The sequence below is a fragment of the Capricornis sumatraensis genome, chromosome 4 (assembly GCF_032405125.1).
Source record: "Capricornis sumatraensis isolate serow.1 chromosome 4, serow.2, whole genome shotgun sequence".
NCBI classification, from domain to species: Eukaryota; Metazoa; Chordata; class Mammalia; order Artiodactyla; family Bovidae; genus Capricornis; species Capricornis sumatraensis.
The window spans coordinates 154,179,829-154,195,494 of NC_091072.1; the positions used below are offsets into that span (position 1 = coordinate 154,179,829).

At 49.0% G+C, this 15,666-nt stretch overlaps 1 protein-coding gene across 1 annotated transcript; it reads left to right on the forward strand.

The window, feature by feature from the left end:
* Positions 1 to 939: 939 nt before the first annotated feature.
* Positions 940 to 13,957, forward strand: KDELR3 (KDEL endoplasmic reticulum protein retention receptor 3). Its single transcript, XM_068971074.1, has 5 exons — positions 940 to 1,130; positions 6,565 to 6,665; positions 11,299 to 11,457; positions 12,259 to 12,511; positions 13,312 to 13,957. Exons 1-5 carry the CDS (start codon positions 1,040 to 1,042, stop codon positions 13,350 to 13,352), a joined length of 645 nt encoding a protein of 214 aa, XP_068827175.1. The 5' UTR covers positions 940 to 1,039; the 3' UTR covers positions 13,353 to 13,957.
* The last annotated feature ends 1,709 nt before the right edge of the window (positions 13,958 to 15,666 follow it).

Below are 15,666 nucleotides of genomic sequence, written 5' to 3' on the forward strand. Positions count from 1 at the left end.
CCAGAGAGGGTGGCCGGTCTGCTCAGGCCACACAGCACTGACAGGACTCCTCCCCCCCGCTGGTCCTTCACCCTTCACCCTCTAAACTTGCTGGCCCACCGCCCTCTGGAGTCTCTCCTGGCCTGTGCTCCTGTTTGACATCTTGTCACACCAAGAAGAGGGAGACGCTAGTGAGGATCCTGCATCTCCCTGACAGACCTGACCTCTTCCATGCTCACAGTCATCCCATTTTACAGATGAAACAACTGAGGCCAAGAGAAGGAAAGTCTCTCAGCACCCTGGCTGGAACCGAGGCCCACCTGACTCCCAACCAGAGAGTCTTTGGTTACTGTTGTCCAACAGGTCAGGTCAGGACAAGGTGGCTCCTGAAACGAACAGGTGAGAGGAAGGGGAAACTGGCTCCAGCTCTTCTTCCCACGGGAGAAAGGAGTTCAAACCCCAGGCTGATGATGACCATAGCAGTGGGTCACCTGTTTCTGGGGGCTTCCAACCTGCTAAGCCCATGCCAAGCAGTGGCACGCGGGACTCCACTTCACTCCAGAACGGGTCTTCTGAGCTCTGTGTACAGATGAGGGAACCAAGGCAGAAAGAGGGGCCCAGTGGCTCGCCCACGGTCACCCTCGGTTCCAAGCAGGGGAGGCAGGGGCCCGGACTCCCGGGACCCTTCTCAGGGGTGTCGGCGGGGTGGGACGTGGCAGGCACCCCGTGGACACAGAGCGGCCCGGGGCGGCAGTCGGCGAGCCCAGGCCGGAAGCCCCCCGGCCCGCAGGATGGCCCGCCCCGGGAGCCGAGGCGCTGGGCTGGGCCGGGAGGCGGGATCTCGGGCGGCGGCGCTTCCTGGCTCCCTGGCACGGCCGCCGGCCCGGCCACGTCACCGCCCGGCGAAGAGCGCGCTGGCGGAGCGGCCGCGCCCGGACGGGAGCGCGGAGCTCGGGGGCGCAGGACCCACAGGCCGGGGCCGGGGCCGGGGCTGGGGACGTGGCAGCCGCCTCGCCCGCCAGAAAAGTTTCCCAGGAGTTGGCTGCGCGCGGGCCGGACCATGAACGTGTTTCGGATCCTCGGTGACCTGAGCCATCTTCTGGCCATGATCTTGCTTCTGGGGAAGATTTGGAGGTCCAAGTGCTGCGCGGGTGAGGGCGCGCGTCCCGGGCGGGAGGTGGGGGCGCCTCGGACGGGAGGTGGGGACCGGGGGCGGAGGAGGGGGTCAGCCCCACGCCCCTGCTGCGAGGCTGGAGGGGAAGAGGCTCCTGAATGTCTCTGCAGGGTGGGGACTTCGGCTTGGGGGTGCTTGAAACTGTCTTTGCAGAAGTTAGCTTCCAAAGAAAATGTACAATTGTACCGTATCAGAAGAAACGGACACGTGGAGGTACGGAGGATTGCCTCCCTCCCTCCCACAACACTTGGCACGGCCGCTGGTGGTTGGAAGAGGGGATAGAGAGGAGGTGACACCCTTTTTGCTGCCCAGGAGCAGCACCGCTTGGGGCCCGTTGTGCCCTCTACCCTCACTCAGGCCCGAGGTGGGGAATGGGAGGTGGGCGCGAAGGAGGTGAACACACAGGAAGTGGCTCCAGACTCTCAGGGTCTTCTCTTGCCCTCCCCCTCCCTTTCTCCCCTCTCTCCTGCCCCCTGCCAGACATCCCCCCATCCCACCCCCACGCCCCAGCTGGGCCCTCTTTCCTTGTGATGTGGCAGGAGAGGCATCAGCTAGGCCCATGTGGGCACAGAGCTGCCCATGAGCAGAAGCACAGAGAGGGTGGGAGGGGGTCCCCCTTTTGCCCAGCAGTCTGGCGGCCCCTCTAGGGGCTCAGAGACATCTCAGGGCTGGACCGGTGGTGGCCAAATAGACCCAGTGCATTAAGAGGCCGAGCAGCCTGCAGCCATCTTTGTCCACTGGTGTCCTGGAGGTGCCTGCCCTGTGCTTGGTGCTGGGGTGAGGCCTACAGAGAAGGGCACGGACTCCTCGTGGGGGCCAGTGAGGCAGGGAGTGGACCCCTGAAGGCTTCATGGAGGGAGCAGCTCTGTGCTGCTCTGTCCTAGAAGACAGTCAGTGTGTCACACAGGAAGGGCTTGTGGTGTCACAGACGGCAGGGCACATCCTGGAAACGGGAAGCAGCCTGTCTTCAGGGTGGTCCTGGGGGGAGACCAGTCCACGGGCATAGGAGGTTGATCGGATGTGAAAGTGCCTTGTCTGAGGGGCTAGGGAGTTGGGACTGGGAGCCAAGGAAAGTTTGGCGCAGGGGAGGGGGCTTGTAAGGGGACTCTGGAAGCTGTGGGAGAGGCTGAGAGAGCAGCATCGAAGCAGGAGGGAAGGGGTTGGGGGTAAGAGGTGGGTGCTGTGAGCGTCATTGCAGTGGGGCTGGAGGCCTTTTGGGTTTGAGGTCTCCAGGGAGACAGGCACTCACAGGTTGATTCTCGGGTTCCCACTTAGGGGAAGTGGGCCAGGAATGCTGAGAGAGGCTCCAGTGAGGGGCAGAATCTAGCCTGGACCTGTCCCTACAGAGAAGGGCCCTGGACAGGGTGAGCCACCGTGACCAGGAGAGGGCGCTGTTCCCCACCCGCTCTGCCAGGCACCTGGGCTAGAAGCCGGCCACACAGGCAGAGATCCTGGCCTAGGAGGGCTGAATTTAGAGATGGCAGGCCGTCAGCCAGCCACGGTGGTAGCAACCAACTAAATTAGATGGTTTGTCAGAGATGCTGAGTGGCTCAGTGGTAAAGAATCTGCCTGCAATGCAGGAGATCTCTGAGTCGGGAAGATCCCCTGGAGAAGGAAATGGCAACCCACTTCAGTATTCCTGCCAGGAGAATCCCATGGACAGCGGAGCCTGGTGGGCTACAGTTCATGGGGTCACAAAGAGTTGGACATGACTGAGCGACTAAACAACAGCCATGGGGAAAGCAAAGGGCGGATGAGCGGGAGGGCCCTTGGGTGTGTGCAGAAGGATCAGTGCAGGTCTGGTTGGGAACAGAGGAGGTGAGCGCCTCCCCCGGGAGCAGGCCTGGGTGACACCCCAGCGACCCAGCCCCAAAGGCAGGAGACTGGCGCTCCATTTGCACTCTGCCGCTGACTCCTTGTGTGACCTGGGGCCTCAGTTTTCTTTATCTGTCAAAGGGTAGGAGGTCTGCACCTGGTCAGTGGGTCCCCCAAGGGACTCTGGCCAGGTCCAGGCTCCTGTTCTCCTCTCCGTCCTGAGGTCTCCGTGTGTGGCTTGCTTTGGTGTAAATTATTCACTGGTTTTTAAAGAGTGTGGAAAACCAATGTGCTGAAGACCGCCAGCGTTCCCGAAACACTAGGAAAAATGTGAGTGAAGCCCAGGGGCCTGGCCAGCTGGGGATGGAAAGAGGGGAGGAGTGGGAAGAAGCTATGTGGGGGATAGCCTTGTGTCGCCCACTGGAGCCTCCTACTGGACCCTCCTGAATGGGGTTGAGGCCCCCTGCACCGGCCAGACCTAAGTGTGGGCTCTGGGAGGTGGTGTAGACAGTCTCAGCCCGACCCGGCCCAGTTACTGCCTCCTGGACTCCATCCCCTCCCCTAGAGGGCTCCTTCCCCCGCAGCCAGGCCCCCTGCCAACCCCCCAAGAAGACACTTGTATTCCACATTGAGTCCTAGTTAGGCCTCACGTCAGTGCATTTTACAGATGCCAAGTGTGATCAGGCTTGCCGTGCTGGTAGGAAAGCTGGCACATGGACCCAGAGCCCTCCAAAATGTGAGGGGCTTCAGCAGTGTTCCTCCTCAGGCATTAAAACTGTCCCCCCCTCCTTCCCCAGAATGAATGTCTCCCACCAGAGGGATCATTAGAAAAGGTACCAGTCAGGTGTACAAAGGAGTCAAACCCTGAATCAGATCATGTCACTTCTGGGTGTCCAGCTACCCAATCAACCCATCACCTTTAGAGTAAAGTCCAGAGATGAGGGGACAAAGGTGAAAGAGGCTCAAGGATGGCTCTTGGTTTTCTGGCTTGAATGTGGAGGGAATGGTGGTGGCATTTATGAGGACGGAAGACAGGAGAAGGAGGGGATTCAGGGGGAGATGGTGGGCTCCGCCAGGCAGAAATATGTAGCTCAGAGAACCAAGGAGAGTCTGGAGCTGGAGGGTCCCTCATGTGTGGGATGGGATGAAAGAACAGAGGGAGAAGAGAGCTCACCCTCTGAGGATTAGGGTTTGAGGAGGACAGGAGCAGCCAGGGGAGGTGAGAAGCTGGCAGTATGGGCAGTGGCAGAAACGTGGAGAAGGGTGTGGTTGGTAAAGATGGACTGCCCCACTGACTCTTGAAGAGTTGGGTGAGTGAGGACAGAGTTGATGTTTGGATGCAGAAACATGGGTGTCATGGACCATAGGAGTGGGTTTGTGATGGATCCAGACCGCTGTGGGTTTAATGGGGCGAGAGAAACAGGAAGCAGGGCAGCCGCTTGCTTCACCCTGGAACCACCTCCATGACCATGTATCAAAAGTGGCCAAAAGTTGACCAAGGAGCATGATGGTTAAATGCGGCCTGGGATCTTGGATCGCCATCTGGAACAGGAAAAGGACATGAGTGGGCAAACGTGAAATCTGAATAAAGTCTGGAGATTTAGTCAACGATGCTCTGTGCTGTGCTTAGTCACTCAGTCACGTCCGACTCTTTGCAACCCTATGGACTGCAGCCCGCCAGGCTCCTCTGTCCATGGGGATTCTCCATGCAGGAATACTGGAGTGGGTTGCCATGCCCTCCCCCAGGGGATCTTCCCGACCCAGGGGTTGAACCCAGGTCTCCCACATTGCAGGCAGATTCTTTACCATCTGAGCCATCAGAGAAGCCCAAGAATATGGGAGGGGGTAGTCTGTCCCTTCTCCAAGGGATCTTTCTGACCCAGGAATCGAAAAGGTCTCCTGCATTGAAGGTGGATTTTTTACCAGCTGAGCTACCCAGCTCACTATTGGGAGCTATTCACTATGGGAATGCCCCAGTAGTGTTCTACTGATGTCAGTTTCTTAGTTTTGGCAAATGTTCGGTTAGAATAGGAAGCAGGAGTCCAGAATGACGGTGGCTGAAGGGTAAGGAAGGGAAAAGTCCGTGAAAGTAGAAGAAAGGAAGACCCAAGGACTGGAGTGAGGACCTCAGGGAGAACGGACAGCACTCCTGGCTGGCCCAGCTTACACAGGGCAGGCCCGGGGAGGGGGCGGGGGGTGAGAAGACAGAACAAAGAGGAGCCGAGGGCCGGGGCCTCTCTCTCCTGCCTGCCGGGGAGCTCTTCTCTTCGTGTCTTTGGGTCTACATGCCCTCACACATGAAGGATGGTTTTTCCTGCTATTTTCTAAATAAAATAGAGCTGTAACACTGCTTTGTCTAAGAGCTATAACACGGTCTGTCCAAGACCCGAGAGCTGTGACACGCCGATAGCTTTAATGTGCGTCACTCCAATCACTCCGTGACGTCACTCTGTGACAAGACAGAACCAAGGAGCATACGCTCGCCTGACATCATGCAAGGTGTTAACATTAGGGGAAGCCAGGTGAAGGGTGTATGGGGCCTCTCTGTACTGTCTACAACTCTTCTGTAAATCTGAAATTATTTCAAAATGAAAAGTTCAAAAAGGAAAGAGACCAAAGCAGATGAGAAAATAGTGTGGTAAGTAGGAACCCAGTTTTGTCAGTTTGAGTGTCCATTGTGTGTTGTGTATGCACGTGTGTGTTGTGTGTAGGTGTGTGCCAACAAAGATCAGGAAGGTTGTACACACAGGCTTTGTGATTCAGAAGACTGCTGTTTTTAAATTCACATTTCTGTGTATAGTTCCCCAGGTGGCTCACATGTAAAGAATCTGCCTGCCAAGCAGGAGACTCGGCTTGGGTTCAGTCCCAAGGTCAGGAAGGTCCCCTGGAGAAGGAAATGGTAGCCTACTCCAGTATTCTTGCCTGGGAAAAGCTATGGATGGAGGAGATTGGCAGGCTACAGCCCATAGAGTTGCAAAGAGTCAGACACAACTTAGCGACTAAACATGTGTTACCTGGTTTTTGTTTTACAAAGAGTAAAAATAGTTGTAACTTTTATAACTAGAAAAAAGAAACTTTTTCACTCCAGATTTGGAAACATGAAATAGAATGTTCCCCTGGCCGTGCGCCTTCCTCCACCCGCTGTGTCTCCTTGGTGAATCAACGCCTAGGAGAGCCAGTGAGCTGCTCCAAAAAAAAAAAAAAAAAAAAAAGGAGCTTTGGGGACCGTCAGTGGAACGATGGAGGTGGAATGAAGAGAAGCCTTGACACCTCTCCTCTCAAGCCTGACTCCCACCATCCCTACACCCTCCCCAGGGCAAGAACTGAGGCAGGCACCTGCAGGGGCCCTGGGAACTCGGTATCCATGTCTTTATTTGGAGACGGGGTGACAGATTACAGTCTGGTGAGAGGAATAGATTCAAGTGATCAATGGGAAGGAGTGTTTCCTGACCCTCGGGGGTGACAGTGCCCTGGACAGGGTGTCACCACTAAGCGGGCACTCTAGAGGCCTCCCCAGCTCTGGCTCTGGGCTTCTGGAGTGCATGTGAGCCTGGGAGCCTGTATTCTTATTGTCTCTTGTCCCTATCCAACTGCAGGCATCTCTGGGAAGAGCCAAATCCTTTTCGCTCTCGTCTTTACCACCAGGTACCTGGACCTGTTCACCAACTTCATCTCCATCTACAACACAGTAATGAAGGTGAGGGGGATGGGCAGCCATGGTGGGGGGCCTGCTGAGCACCCCCAGATGGTGAGACAGTTTATGCTTGGGGACTCAGGCTGGGGAACCAGCCAGACCTAGGTTTGATTCCTGGCTTTGCTGTTAGTAGCTATGGGGCCTGGGCTTGGGCAAGGCTTCTGACCTCTGTGTACCTTGGTTTCCTCCTCTGCAAAACGAAGATCGTTGTACTTGCCTCAGAGGGTTTTGTTGTGAAAATTAAACAAGGTAATACATGTAAATATACAATAGCTATCATATATTAAAAACAATAAAAACTATTACAGTGGTTAAAAAATAAGCAAAAAAGGAAACACGATGCTGTGAGCTTTCAGAGAGCTTATTGGTCCATTTATCTGACAAATATTCATTGAGCACCTACTGTGAGCTAAGAGGGCTTCCCGGGTGGCCCAGTGGTGAGAAATCCTCCTGTCAGTGCAGGAAACACAAGAAACACAGGTTCAATCTCTGGGTCAATCTCTGATCTCCAGGAAGATCCCCTGGAGTTGGAAATGGCAACCTACTCCAGTAGGTTGCTTGGAGAATCCCATGAACAGAGGAGCCTGGTGGGCTACAATCCATAGGGTAAAAGAGCACCCAACTGAGCAACTGAGCATGCATGTGAGCTAGGAATCTGAAGGAGAAATACAAGACACCCGTACTCATGGAACCTACAATATAACTGGGGAGACAGATAATGAAACAAGTAAGGAAAACTGGCTAGGGAGAAGGGTATGCAAATAATTAAAATGGGATGCTGTTTCCTTTTAATTATAAAGACAAAAAGTTTTAAAAGAAGAGTTACATGATAGAGAATGGCTAGGAAGCTATTTGGAAAAGACCTGATGCTGGGAAAGATTGAGGGCAGGAGGAGAAGAGGCTGACAGAGGATGGGATGGTTGGATGGCATCACCGACTCGATGGACATGAGTTTGAGCAAGCTCTGGGAGTTGGTGATGGACAGGGAAGCCTGGCGTGCTGCAGTCCATGGGGTCACAGAGTCGGACACGACTGAGTGACTGCACTGAGGGAGTCTAAGTAGAGAGTGTAGTCAAGAAGGGCCTCTCCAAAGAGGGGATGTGTAAACTGAGATTTGAATGACACAGGAAACAAAGCTCAGAGGAAGACATTTCCAAGCAGAAGGAATAGCTAGTGCAAAGACCCTCCCCGCCCCTCCCCCGCCCCCCCGCAAGACAGGAACAAGCTTGATGTATTCAAAGGGCAGACAGAAGGCAGACTCAGTGGGAGATCAGCAGGCCAGGGCTGCCTGCTGGTGGTGGGGATGCCCACAGAGGGCTGGGTGAGGGCAGATGGTGCAGGTGAACCATTTGGATTCCATTTGCAGTGGGAAGCTGTTGAAGTTTGGCCCTATTTTACAGAAGGAGAAGCTGAACATCTTTCAGCCCTGGGTCCTAGCTGTGAGGTTGTTGGAGTGAGACATTTTCTGAGGCTTTAACCAATCATCCAACACAATTTAGTGGAAAGAGCCCAGATTTCAGAGTCAGTAAAATGGGATGTAACTGGATGCTGGTAGCAGAGATGTGGGTTATTTTAATAAGTTAGGATTTATTTTTACCTCACTCATGAAACAAAATCTGGAAGTCGGTAGTCTAAGCCTGGAATGGCAGCTCCTTTTAACTTTCTGCTCTGCCAGCTTTAGTGTGACCAGTACTTAAGTTTGTTACCCATGCAGTTGCTCAGAAGGGCCCTATGTTTGGTTTAATGCTTTGCTGTTGCCATTTTGAAATTCTTATTTTTTAACAAGAAGCCCTGAAAATGATATAGCTAGCCTGAATGTGATATCTATCCTTAAGGTTGCCTCAGGGTCACAAAATAGGTACCAGAGCTCCTACCATCACATCACATTCAGGATAGGAAGGAGGAGGAAGGGGAAAAAGAGCAATAGGGTGCCTGCCATCTGGGTAAGCCCTTTTCATAGAGCTTTCCAGTGACTACCATCTGCATGTCACTGACCATCCTTATCTGCAAAGGAGGCTGGAATATGTAGTTTTTAGCTGGGCACATTGTCTAATAGGAGTCCTGTTTTTAAGGTGAAAAAGCTACATGGGCGGAATCCCAACTATCTTGCCGGGCTATTGTGAAGATAACATGGGAATCTATGTAATATACCTAGCTCCCAGAAGATATTTAACTAAAAGTGAGTTCTCTTTCTCCATATCAGAGATGTGCTTTTGGGATTCTGGGCATCTTGTTCCTAGAATTGGTAGAATGGAGGATGCTCTAACTTGTGGTGTGTTGAACTCAGTGTGAACTTCAGTCCGAGGTACTGAAATCACTGTTTACTTCAATCCAACACAGAAGTAGCAAACACTGCCTGCTTAGTTAATTTCTCTTCCCAAGGGTTTGACTTGGACAGTCCTGGCGAGAACTGTAGACCCAGCCCTTGCCATGGCTGAATGAGGTCTAGTTTTCAAAGAGGCCAGTTTCCAAATGTGTGAAATGAAGAAGTGATCTCTATTTCATTGATTGATTGATTCATTCACTCATTCCAGCATTTGTCTGGGGCCCTGAGTTAGATTCAGAGGCAGACAGGGCATGGACCCTCTTAGGGAATCTCCTCTCCAAGGGGAGACAGGCTGGTCCATAGACATTTACAGAACATATGATCACAAGCAGCAGTGAGTCTTGTTACATGGGGGTATGGTGACACAGAGTACGTGTGCCTCGTTCTGGTGAGAAAAAGGCTTTGAGGAAATAACCTGAGTTTTGAAGTGCAAACACTTTTCTAGGCCAGTGTGTTCCTGGACCACCAGCAGCAGTATCACATAGGAACGTGCTAGAAATGCAAAATTCTCAGGCCTACTCAGACTCACTAAGTGAAACCCCCTAGACGCTGAGGGTAGGGCAGGGGCAGCCCTCTATATTTTGATGCACATTCAGGTTTGAGACCGTCTGGCCTAGGTTAGAGGCCAATTATAAAGCCATTATATGCTGGAGGACAGCTACTCTAGTTAGGAAAAGAGCACTTTTCTGAAGGATTGATTATCACCTGATTCAAAGAATTTTAGTCTTTGTGGAAGTATGCTCTCAATTCACTGATGCAGACCCAAGAACTTGAGGCTTTAAACGAGCCCTGGAATGCTACTGCTAAATCACTCGACCAAGACCAGTTCTCTTTTTTTTTTTTTGGCCTAATGCTCCACAGTGAGAGGACACCTGGGTGCCTCTGGGTCATCATGGTAGCACTATCAGTCCCAGTTAGAAGCATGGAGTCACTTAACAAAAAGACCATTACCTTCAGAGTCAATTCAGAAATTGCAAACACACTTTACCTTTTCTGAAGTCAGAATACTCGCCCTCAGGTTTGGTAGGTCCCAACTCAGGCAACAGTACATGAACCATGAACTTCCAGATGTTCAAACTGGATTAAGAAAAGGCAGAGGAACCAGAGATCAAATTGCTAACATCTGTAGGATCATTGAAAAAGCAAGAGTTCCAGAAAAACACCTACTTCTGCTTTATTGACTATGCCAAAGCCTTTGACTGTGTGGATCACAACAAACTGGAAAATTCTTCAAGAGATGGGAATACCAGACCACCTGACCTGCCTCCTGAGAAATCTGTATGCAGGTCGAGAAACAACAATTAGAACTGGATATGAAACACCAGACTGGTTCCAAATTGGGAAAGGAGTATGTCAAGGCTGTATATTGTCACCCTGCTTATTTAACTTATATGCAGAGTACATCATGCAAAATGCCAGGCTGGATGAAGCACAAGCTGGAATCAAGATTGCTGGGAGAAATATCAATAACCTCAGATATGCAGATGACACCACACTTAATGGCAGAACTAAAGAACTAAAGAGCCTCTTGATGAAAGTAAAAGAGGAGAGTGCAAAAGTTGGCTTAAAACTCAGCATTCAGAAAACTAAGATCATGCCATCCGGTTCCATCACTTCATGGCAAATAGATGGGGAAACAATGGAAACAATGACACTTTATCTTTTTGGGCTTCAAAATCACTGCAGATGGTGACTGCAACCATGAAATTAAAAGACGCTTGCTCCTTGGAAGAAAAGCTATGACCAACCTAGACAGCATGTTAAAAAGGAGGCATTACTTTGCCAACAAAGGTCCGTCTAGTCAAGGATATGGTTTTTCCAGTAGTCATATATGGATGTGACAGTTGGACTGTAAAGAAAGCCGAGTGCCCAAGAATTGATGCTTTTGAACTATGGTGTTGGAGAAGACTCTTGAGAGTCCCCAGCAAGATGATCCAACCAGTCCATCCTAAAGGAAATCAGTCCTGAATATTCATTGGAAGGACTGATGCTGAGGCTGAAACTCCAATACTTTGGCCATCTGATGCAAAGAACTGACTCATTTGAAAAGACCCTGATGCTGGGAAAGATTGAAGGTGGGAGAAGGGGACGACAGAGGATGAGAGGGTTAGATGGCATCATCGACTCAATGGACATGAGTTTGAGTAAACTCCAGGAGCTGGTGATGGACAGGGAGGCCTGGCTTGCTGCAGTCCATGGTGTCACAGTCAGACACGATTGAGCAACTGAACTGAATTGGTAACTTTGAAGCCCCAAAAGTAGGTTGGGAAATGACTCCATTGATTCCCGTGTGTCTCTCTCCCTTTTCAGATGGTTTTTCTCCTCTGTGCCTATGTCACAGTGTACATGATCTATGGGAAATTTCGGAAAACGTTTGACAGTGAGAATGACACATTCCGCCTGGAGTTTCTTCTGGTCCCTGTCATTGGCCTTTCCTTCCTTGAGAACTACAGTTTCACTCCTCTGGAGGTAAGGGAAGGGACCCAGAGTACTCATTTCCAAAGGTAAACACATTCCCTAAAACCCTCACCTTGGTAACATCAGGGCTAGCTTTCTACAATTGTGGCCATTATTTGTTATGAGTTTAGAAATTACCAATAAGCTAGCCACAGTGCCCTTCTTAAAAATTGGCATGTCTAAGTAGTTGTGTTCATAAACAAATTAGGCATCACAGTACCATGTAATTCTGAAACCCTCTGTTCAACAGGTGATTAATGGATACTAAAGCAGAGTCCAGACCGTTTTCAACTCAGTAGGTCTGGCCTCTTGACTCAAGAATCTGTGGGGCAATAAGCATCTGAGGGGATTCTGATGGTGATGTTCATGGATTATATTTTGAGAAACCATAGCCTCAATTAAGGCGAGTTTATATGATAGAATTCTGCAACAAAAATTGTTCCATAGCAACATTCATACTGTTCTGGAAAAAGCAGTACACTTAAATCTTAAATGTTTTTTACTTTCAAAGAAAGGGGTTGAATGATACACTGATGAAAACATTTAAAAATTTCAAGAACATGATTCTGGGAGTTCCCTGACCATCTGATTGGGTTTCCAGGCTTTCACTGCCTGTGGCCTTGGTTCAATCTCTGGTCCTGCAAGCTGTGTGGAGTGGCTATCAAGTAAATAAAACCTGAAAAAAGTGTGAAATAGTTCTCTTTAAAAAAAATTGGTTTTGTCTCACTATATTCTCACCAATAAACATTGTTTTGGTAACTAAAGGTGGCCCCTTCTTGATCAGCCTCCTCTGGATCCTTCTCTTTGGCTCAGATCCTCTGGACTTTCTCCATCTACCTGGAATCAGTGGCCATCCTGCCCCAGCTCTTCATGATCAGCAAGACTGGCGAGGCTGAGACCATTACTACTCACTACCTGTTCTTTCTTGGGCTATACCGAGCCCTCTACCTGGCTAACTGGATCAGGCGATACCAGACTGAGAATTTCTATGACCAAATTGCGGTGGTGTCTGGGGTAGTACAGACCATCTTCTACTGTGACTTCTTCTACTTGTATGTGACCAAAGGTAGGTGCTGGGAGAACAGTGTCACTGGCGCGGCTCAGGATTAACGATCCACTCAGTACTCGAGGGGATATGGAAGTGAACACAGGCAAGTCTGTGCACTTCATGGTGCTTATGTTCTAACACAGAAGACAAATGTTTTCAAGAACCTAAGTGCTATAAAAAAATATAGATCAGTAACCCTATTTTTATATACAGTGTGGAGGGAAGACAGCTGTGAGATGACACTTGGGTTAGGGCAATGAAGGACAAACACTGATACATTTCTAAGTTTATGTGTAAGCCCCAAGGCAGAAACCAGCCTGGCATGATACAAGACAAAAAGGCTAGTATAGTCAGAGATATCAATCCAGAGTAGAGTCTCAGTAAGTCAGGGTAAAACATTCACAATGCGTTCTAATCACAAATAGCAGCAACTGGGTCCTCTGAAAACCAGTCCACCAACTGCTGTGTAGGATAAAAGGCAGCCAGAGCAGGGAGATATGGGGCAGTTGTAGTTGCCCAGGAGGTGGTCATCAGTGGAGAGATGGGGACATTTCTCAGGAGTGTAGCTGATGAAACCACTGATGTGCTGAGATGTGAAACGGAATTAAGGACAAGTGCTAGATTCATGGCCTACCAAAAGAGGGGGTGGTGCTGTGTCTCAGGTGGAGTCAGTGTACCTGTAGTTAACCTGCAGGGGCATCTTCCCTTGACTTTAACATCTAAGTGAACACTTGTGAAAAGGGCATTAGATACTAAGATTATACAAAGTTGTAAAGGAGTCCTTTCATGAAAAATTCTAATTTCAGCTTTTCTTCTAGTCCTTAAAGGAAAGAAGTTAAGTCTTCCAATGCCAATTTGAAGGCCATCAGAGATGTTCTACACCCTAACAAGGACACAAAGCAAACCGTCTGACGTGTGCTCCTGGGTGATTTAGACACAACTGACCAAATGTTAAAACTGAAGTCAGAGAAATACTTCATGTGGAATTTAGCAAAGCACTGATCCTTCTATTTTCTCATCACTATCTCCCTTAAATTATAGAGGTAATTAAAACGGGCCAATCATACAAGTATGGTACACCCTCACAATGTCAACTGAACTATCAAGCAAACCTTAGAATGGGTGGAGTCAACTACTGTTCCCTGGCGTGAGACTCATGCTAACCAACAGCCAATCCCAATCTGGAAATACACCCTACTGTGTATGAAGCAAAAGCCCCAAATGAGTATACTGTTGTGGTTAATTTTTACTTTCCAGGTAGGAGACCATCATGTTTAGGGTGTCAAGATTCAAAGGTGTCACCAACAGGTGGGAAATGTTATGAGGCAACACCCCAGGCTTTTTACCTACTAGGTATTGTCTTGATGCTTTGTGACTCAAATTCTTTTCACATTAAGACCAATTAATCCCACCTCCCTTTCACAGTTTTAGGTGCTAAGGTGTCAAGTCAATCGAACCTGGTCTTGAAGCAAATAAAAATAAGAGACTGTCATTAGGTTACACCTTTTTTAAGGCAATAAAAATCTCACACCTTATTGTCAACAGTGTTTTATTTATACCTACAAAAGAAACAAGATGGTATCAAAAGGACAATTTACAAACTAAGAATAGTAACATAAGCTCTTAGCATCCTGTGCCTGAACATCACACATCTACAAATCTTTCAAGTCTTAATGCAACAGGAATGTGTTCAGAGACCAGCAAGGACATAAATAGAGAGCACTGATCCCAAGCAAAAGCCACCAACCTTTTAGATGAGAGAAGTCCACACAATGAATTCTTAGGGAGCAATGGGGAGAAGCAGCCCCACAGCTTAATGTAGAACTAACTCCTTCCCCTAGATGTTTCAGTCATGACTGCAATTATTAGCATCAAATGAGAATTCTTCTGCTCATGTTCTGAAGCAAAGGCAGAACCTGAATCATGAGTGGCAGACACAAAGGCAGAAGACTTCACTCTGGAGCTATATAGGAGAAGCTCAGTAATACTAACATTTTAGCTGTGCTCAGGCCACAACAGCTTTTCAGTTTTGGGATATGCTGTTATTTTGACTTTATCATAACAATCCCTGGTGGAAAAAGGGAAGCAAGCAGACCAAATACTTACTGCTCCTTTGCCCCAAGACCTTTCTCACAAAAGGATGCTTTCAGAGTTATAAGAGAGGACACCCCCATGGTGGCACCTTTGTGTTAAAATCAGATTTTGGTGTATTAAAAAATGTCTACAGTGGACTCATCAGTGCTGAGACACACTTCTCTCACAGGGAGACACTGTGGAGTGAAGCACAGAGAAGAGCTGCCATTGCTTCTCCTGTGCCTACCACCCTCCCTCAGCCTCAACTTCCATGAGGAGGAGAAAGAGAAGTTAGGAAAGAGGAAAGTAGGGGAAAAAAGATGTCAAGTTCTCACATGCATGTATTTCAGCTTATGCTGACAACCTACCTGTATGTTGTCAAGTATTCAACCACACTTTTCAGTACCCCTCAGAAACAATCCCTTCTCTCTCCCCCTAAAGAATTTTAAGAGGAAAACAAAGACCTCAAAGATTTAGATTATTTTGATCTTACAAACTAGTAAGCACTCTCAGGCCTAAGCCAAAGAATGCAATGAAGCCTTCCCCCTTAACTACACCATCAATACTGATAACACCAATAAATTAACAGTCCCACACTGGACATGAAGGATTTCTGAGGCTGTCTGATTTCCTTGTCCTCTTTACAGAGAACACAAGAACAGAAATTTCTTTCCAGGCCCATCTGCTATAGGAGTCTCAGTAAAACAGTTGGTATTACTACAAAAGGGACAATCTCACCTACCTTTCAGGTGGAGGAAAAGTAAAAGGACTTGGGCTTTAGTCCTCTAACATTTCTTAAGCACTACCTACCTGTAAAAAGCTGAGAAAGGATGCTGAGGAAAATTCGCATCCAAAAGCTGTTACAAAGCACTGAAGAGAACACAGTGTGAAGACAGGAAGAGTTTTCTCTCAATAAACCCTTTAGACCTTCAAGATAACTTGGCCAAAAGGGCTGAGTAGCCAATAGGGTTGCTGTTAACTCTAGCTCTACAAATACTGGGTTTAAAAAAAAAACATTTGCCCACTGACTATATCATTTATTTAAACGTAGTTCTTACACTGCAGGTGAATGCATATTTAACTGGTTAATAAATTTCCAG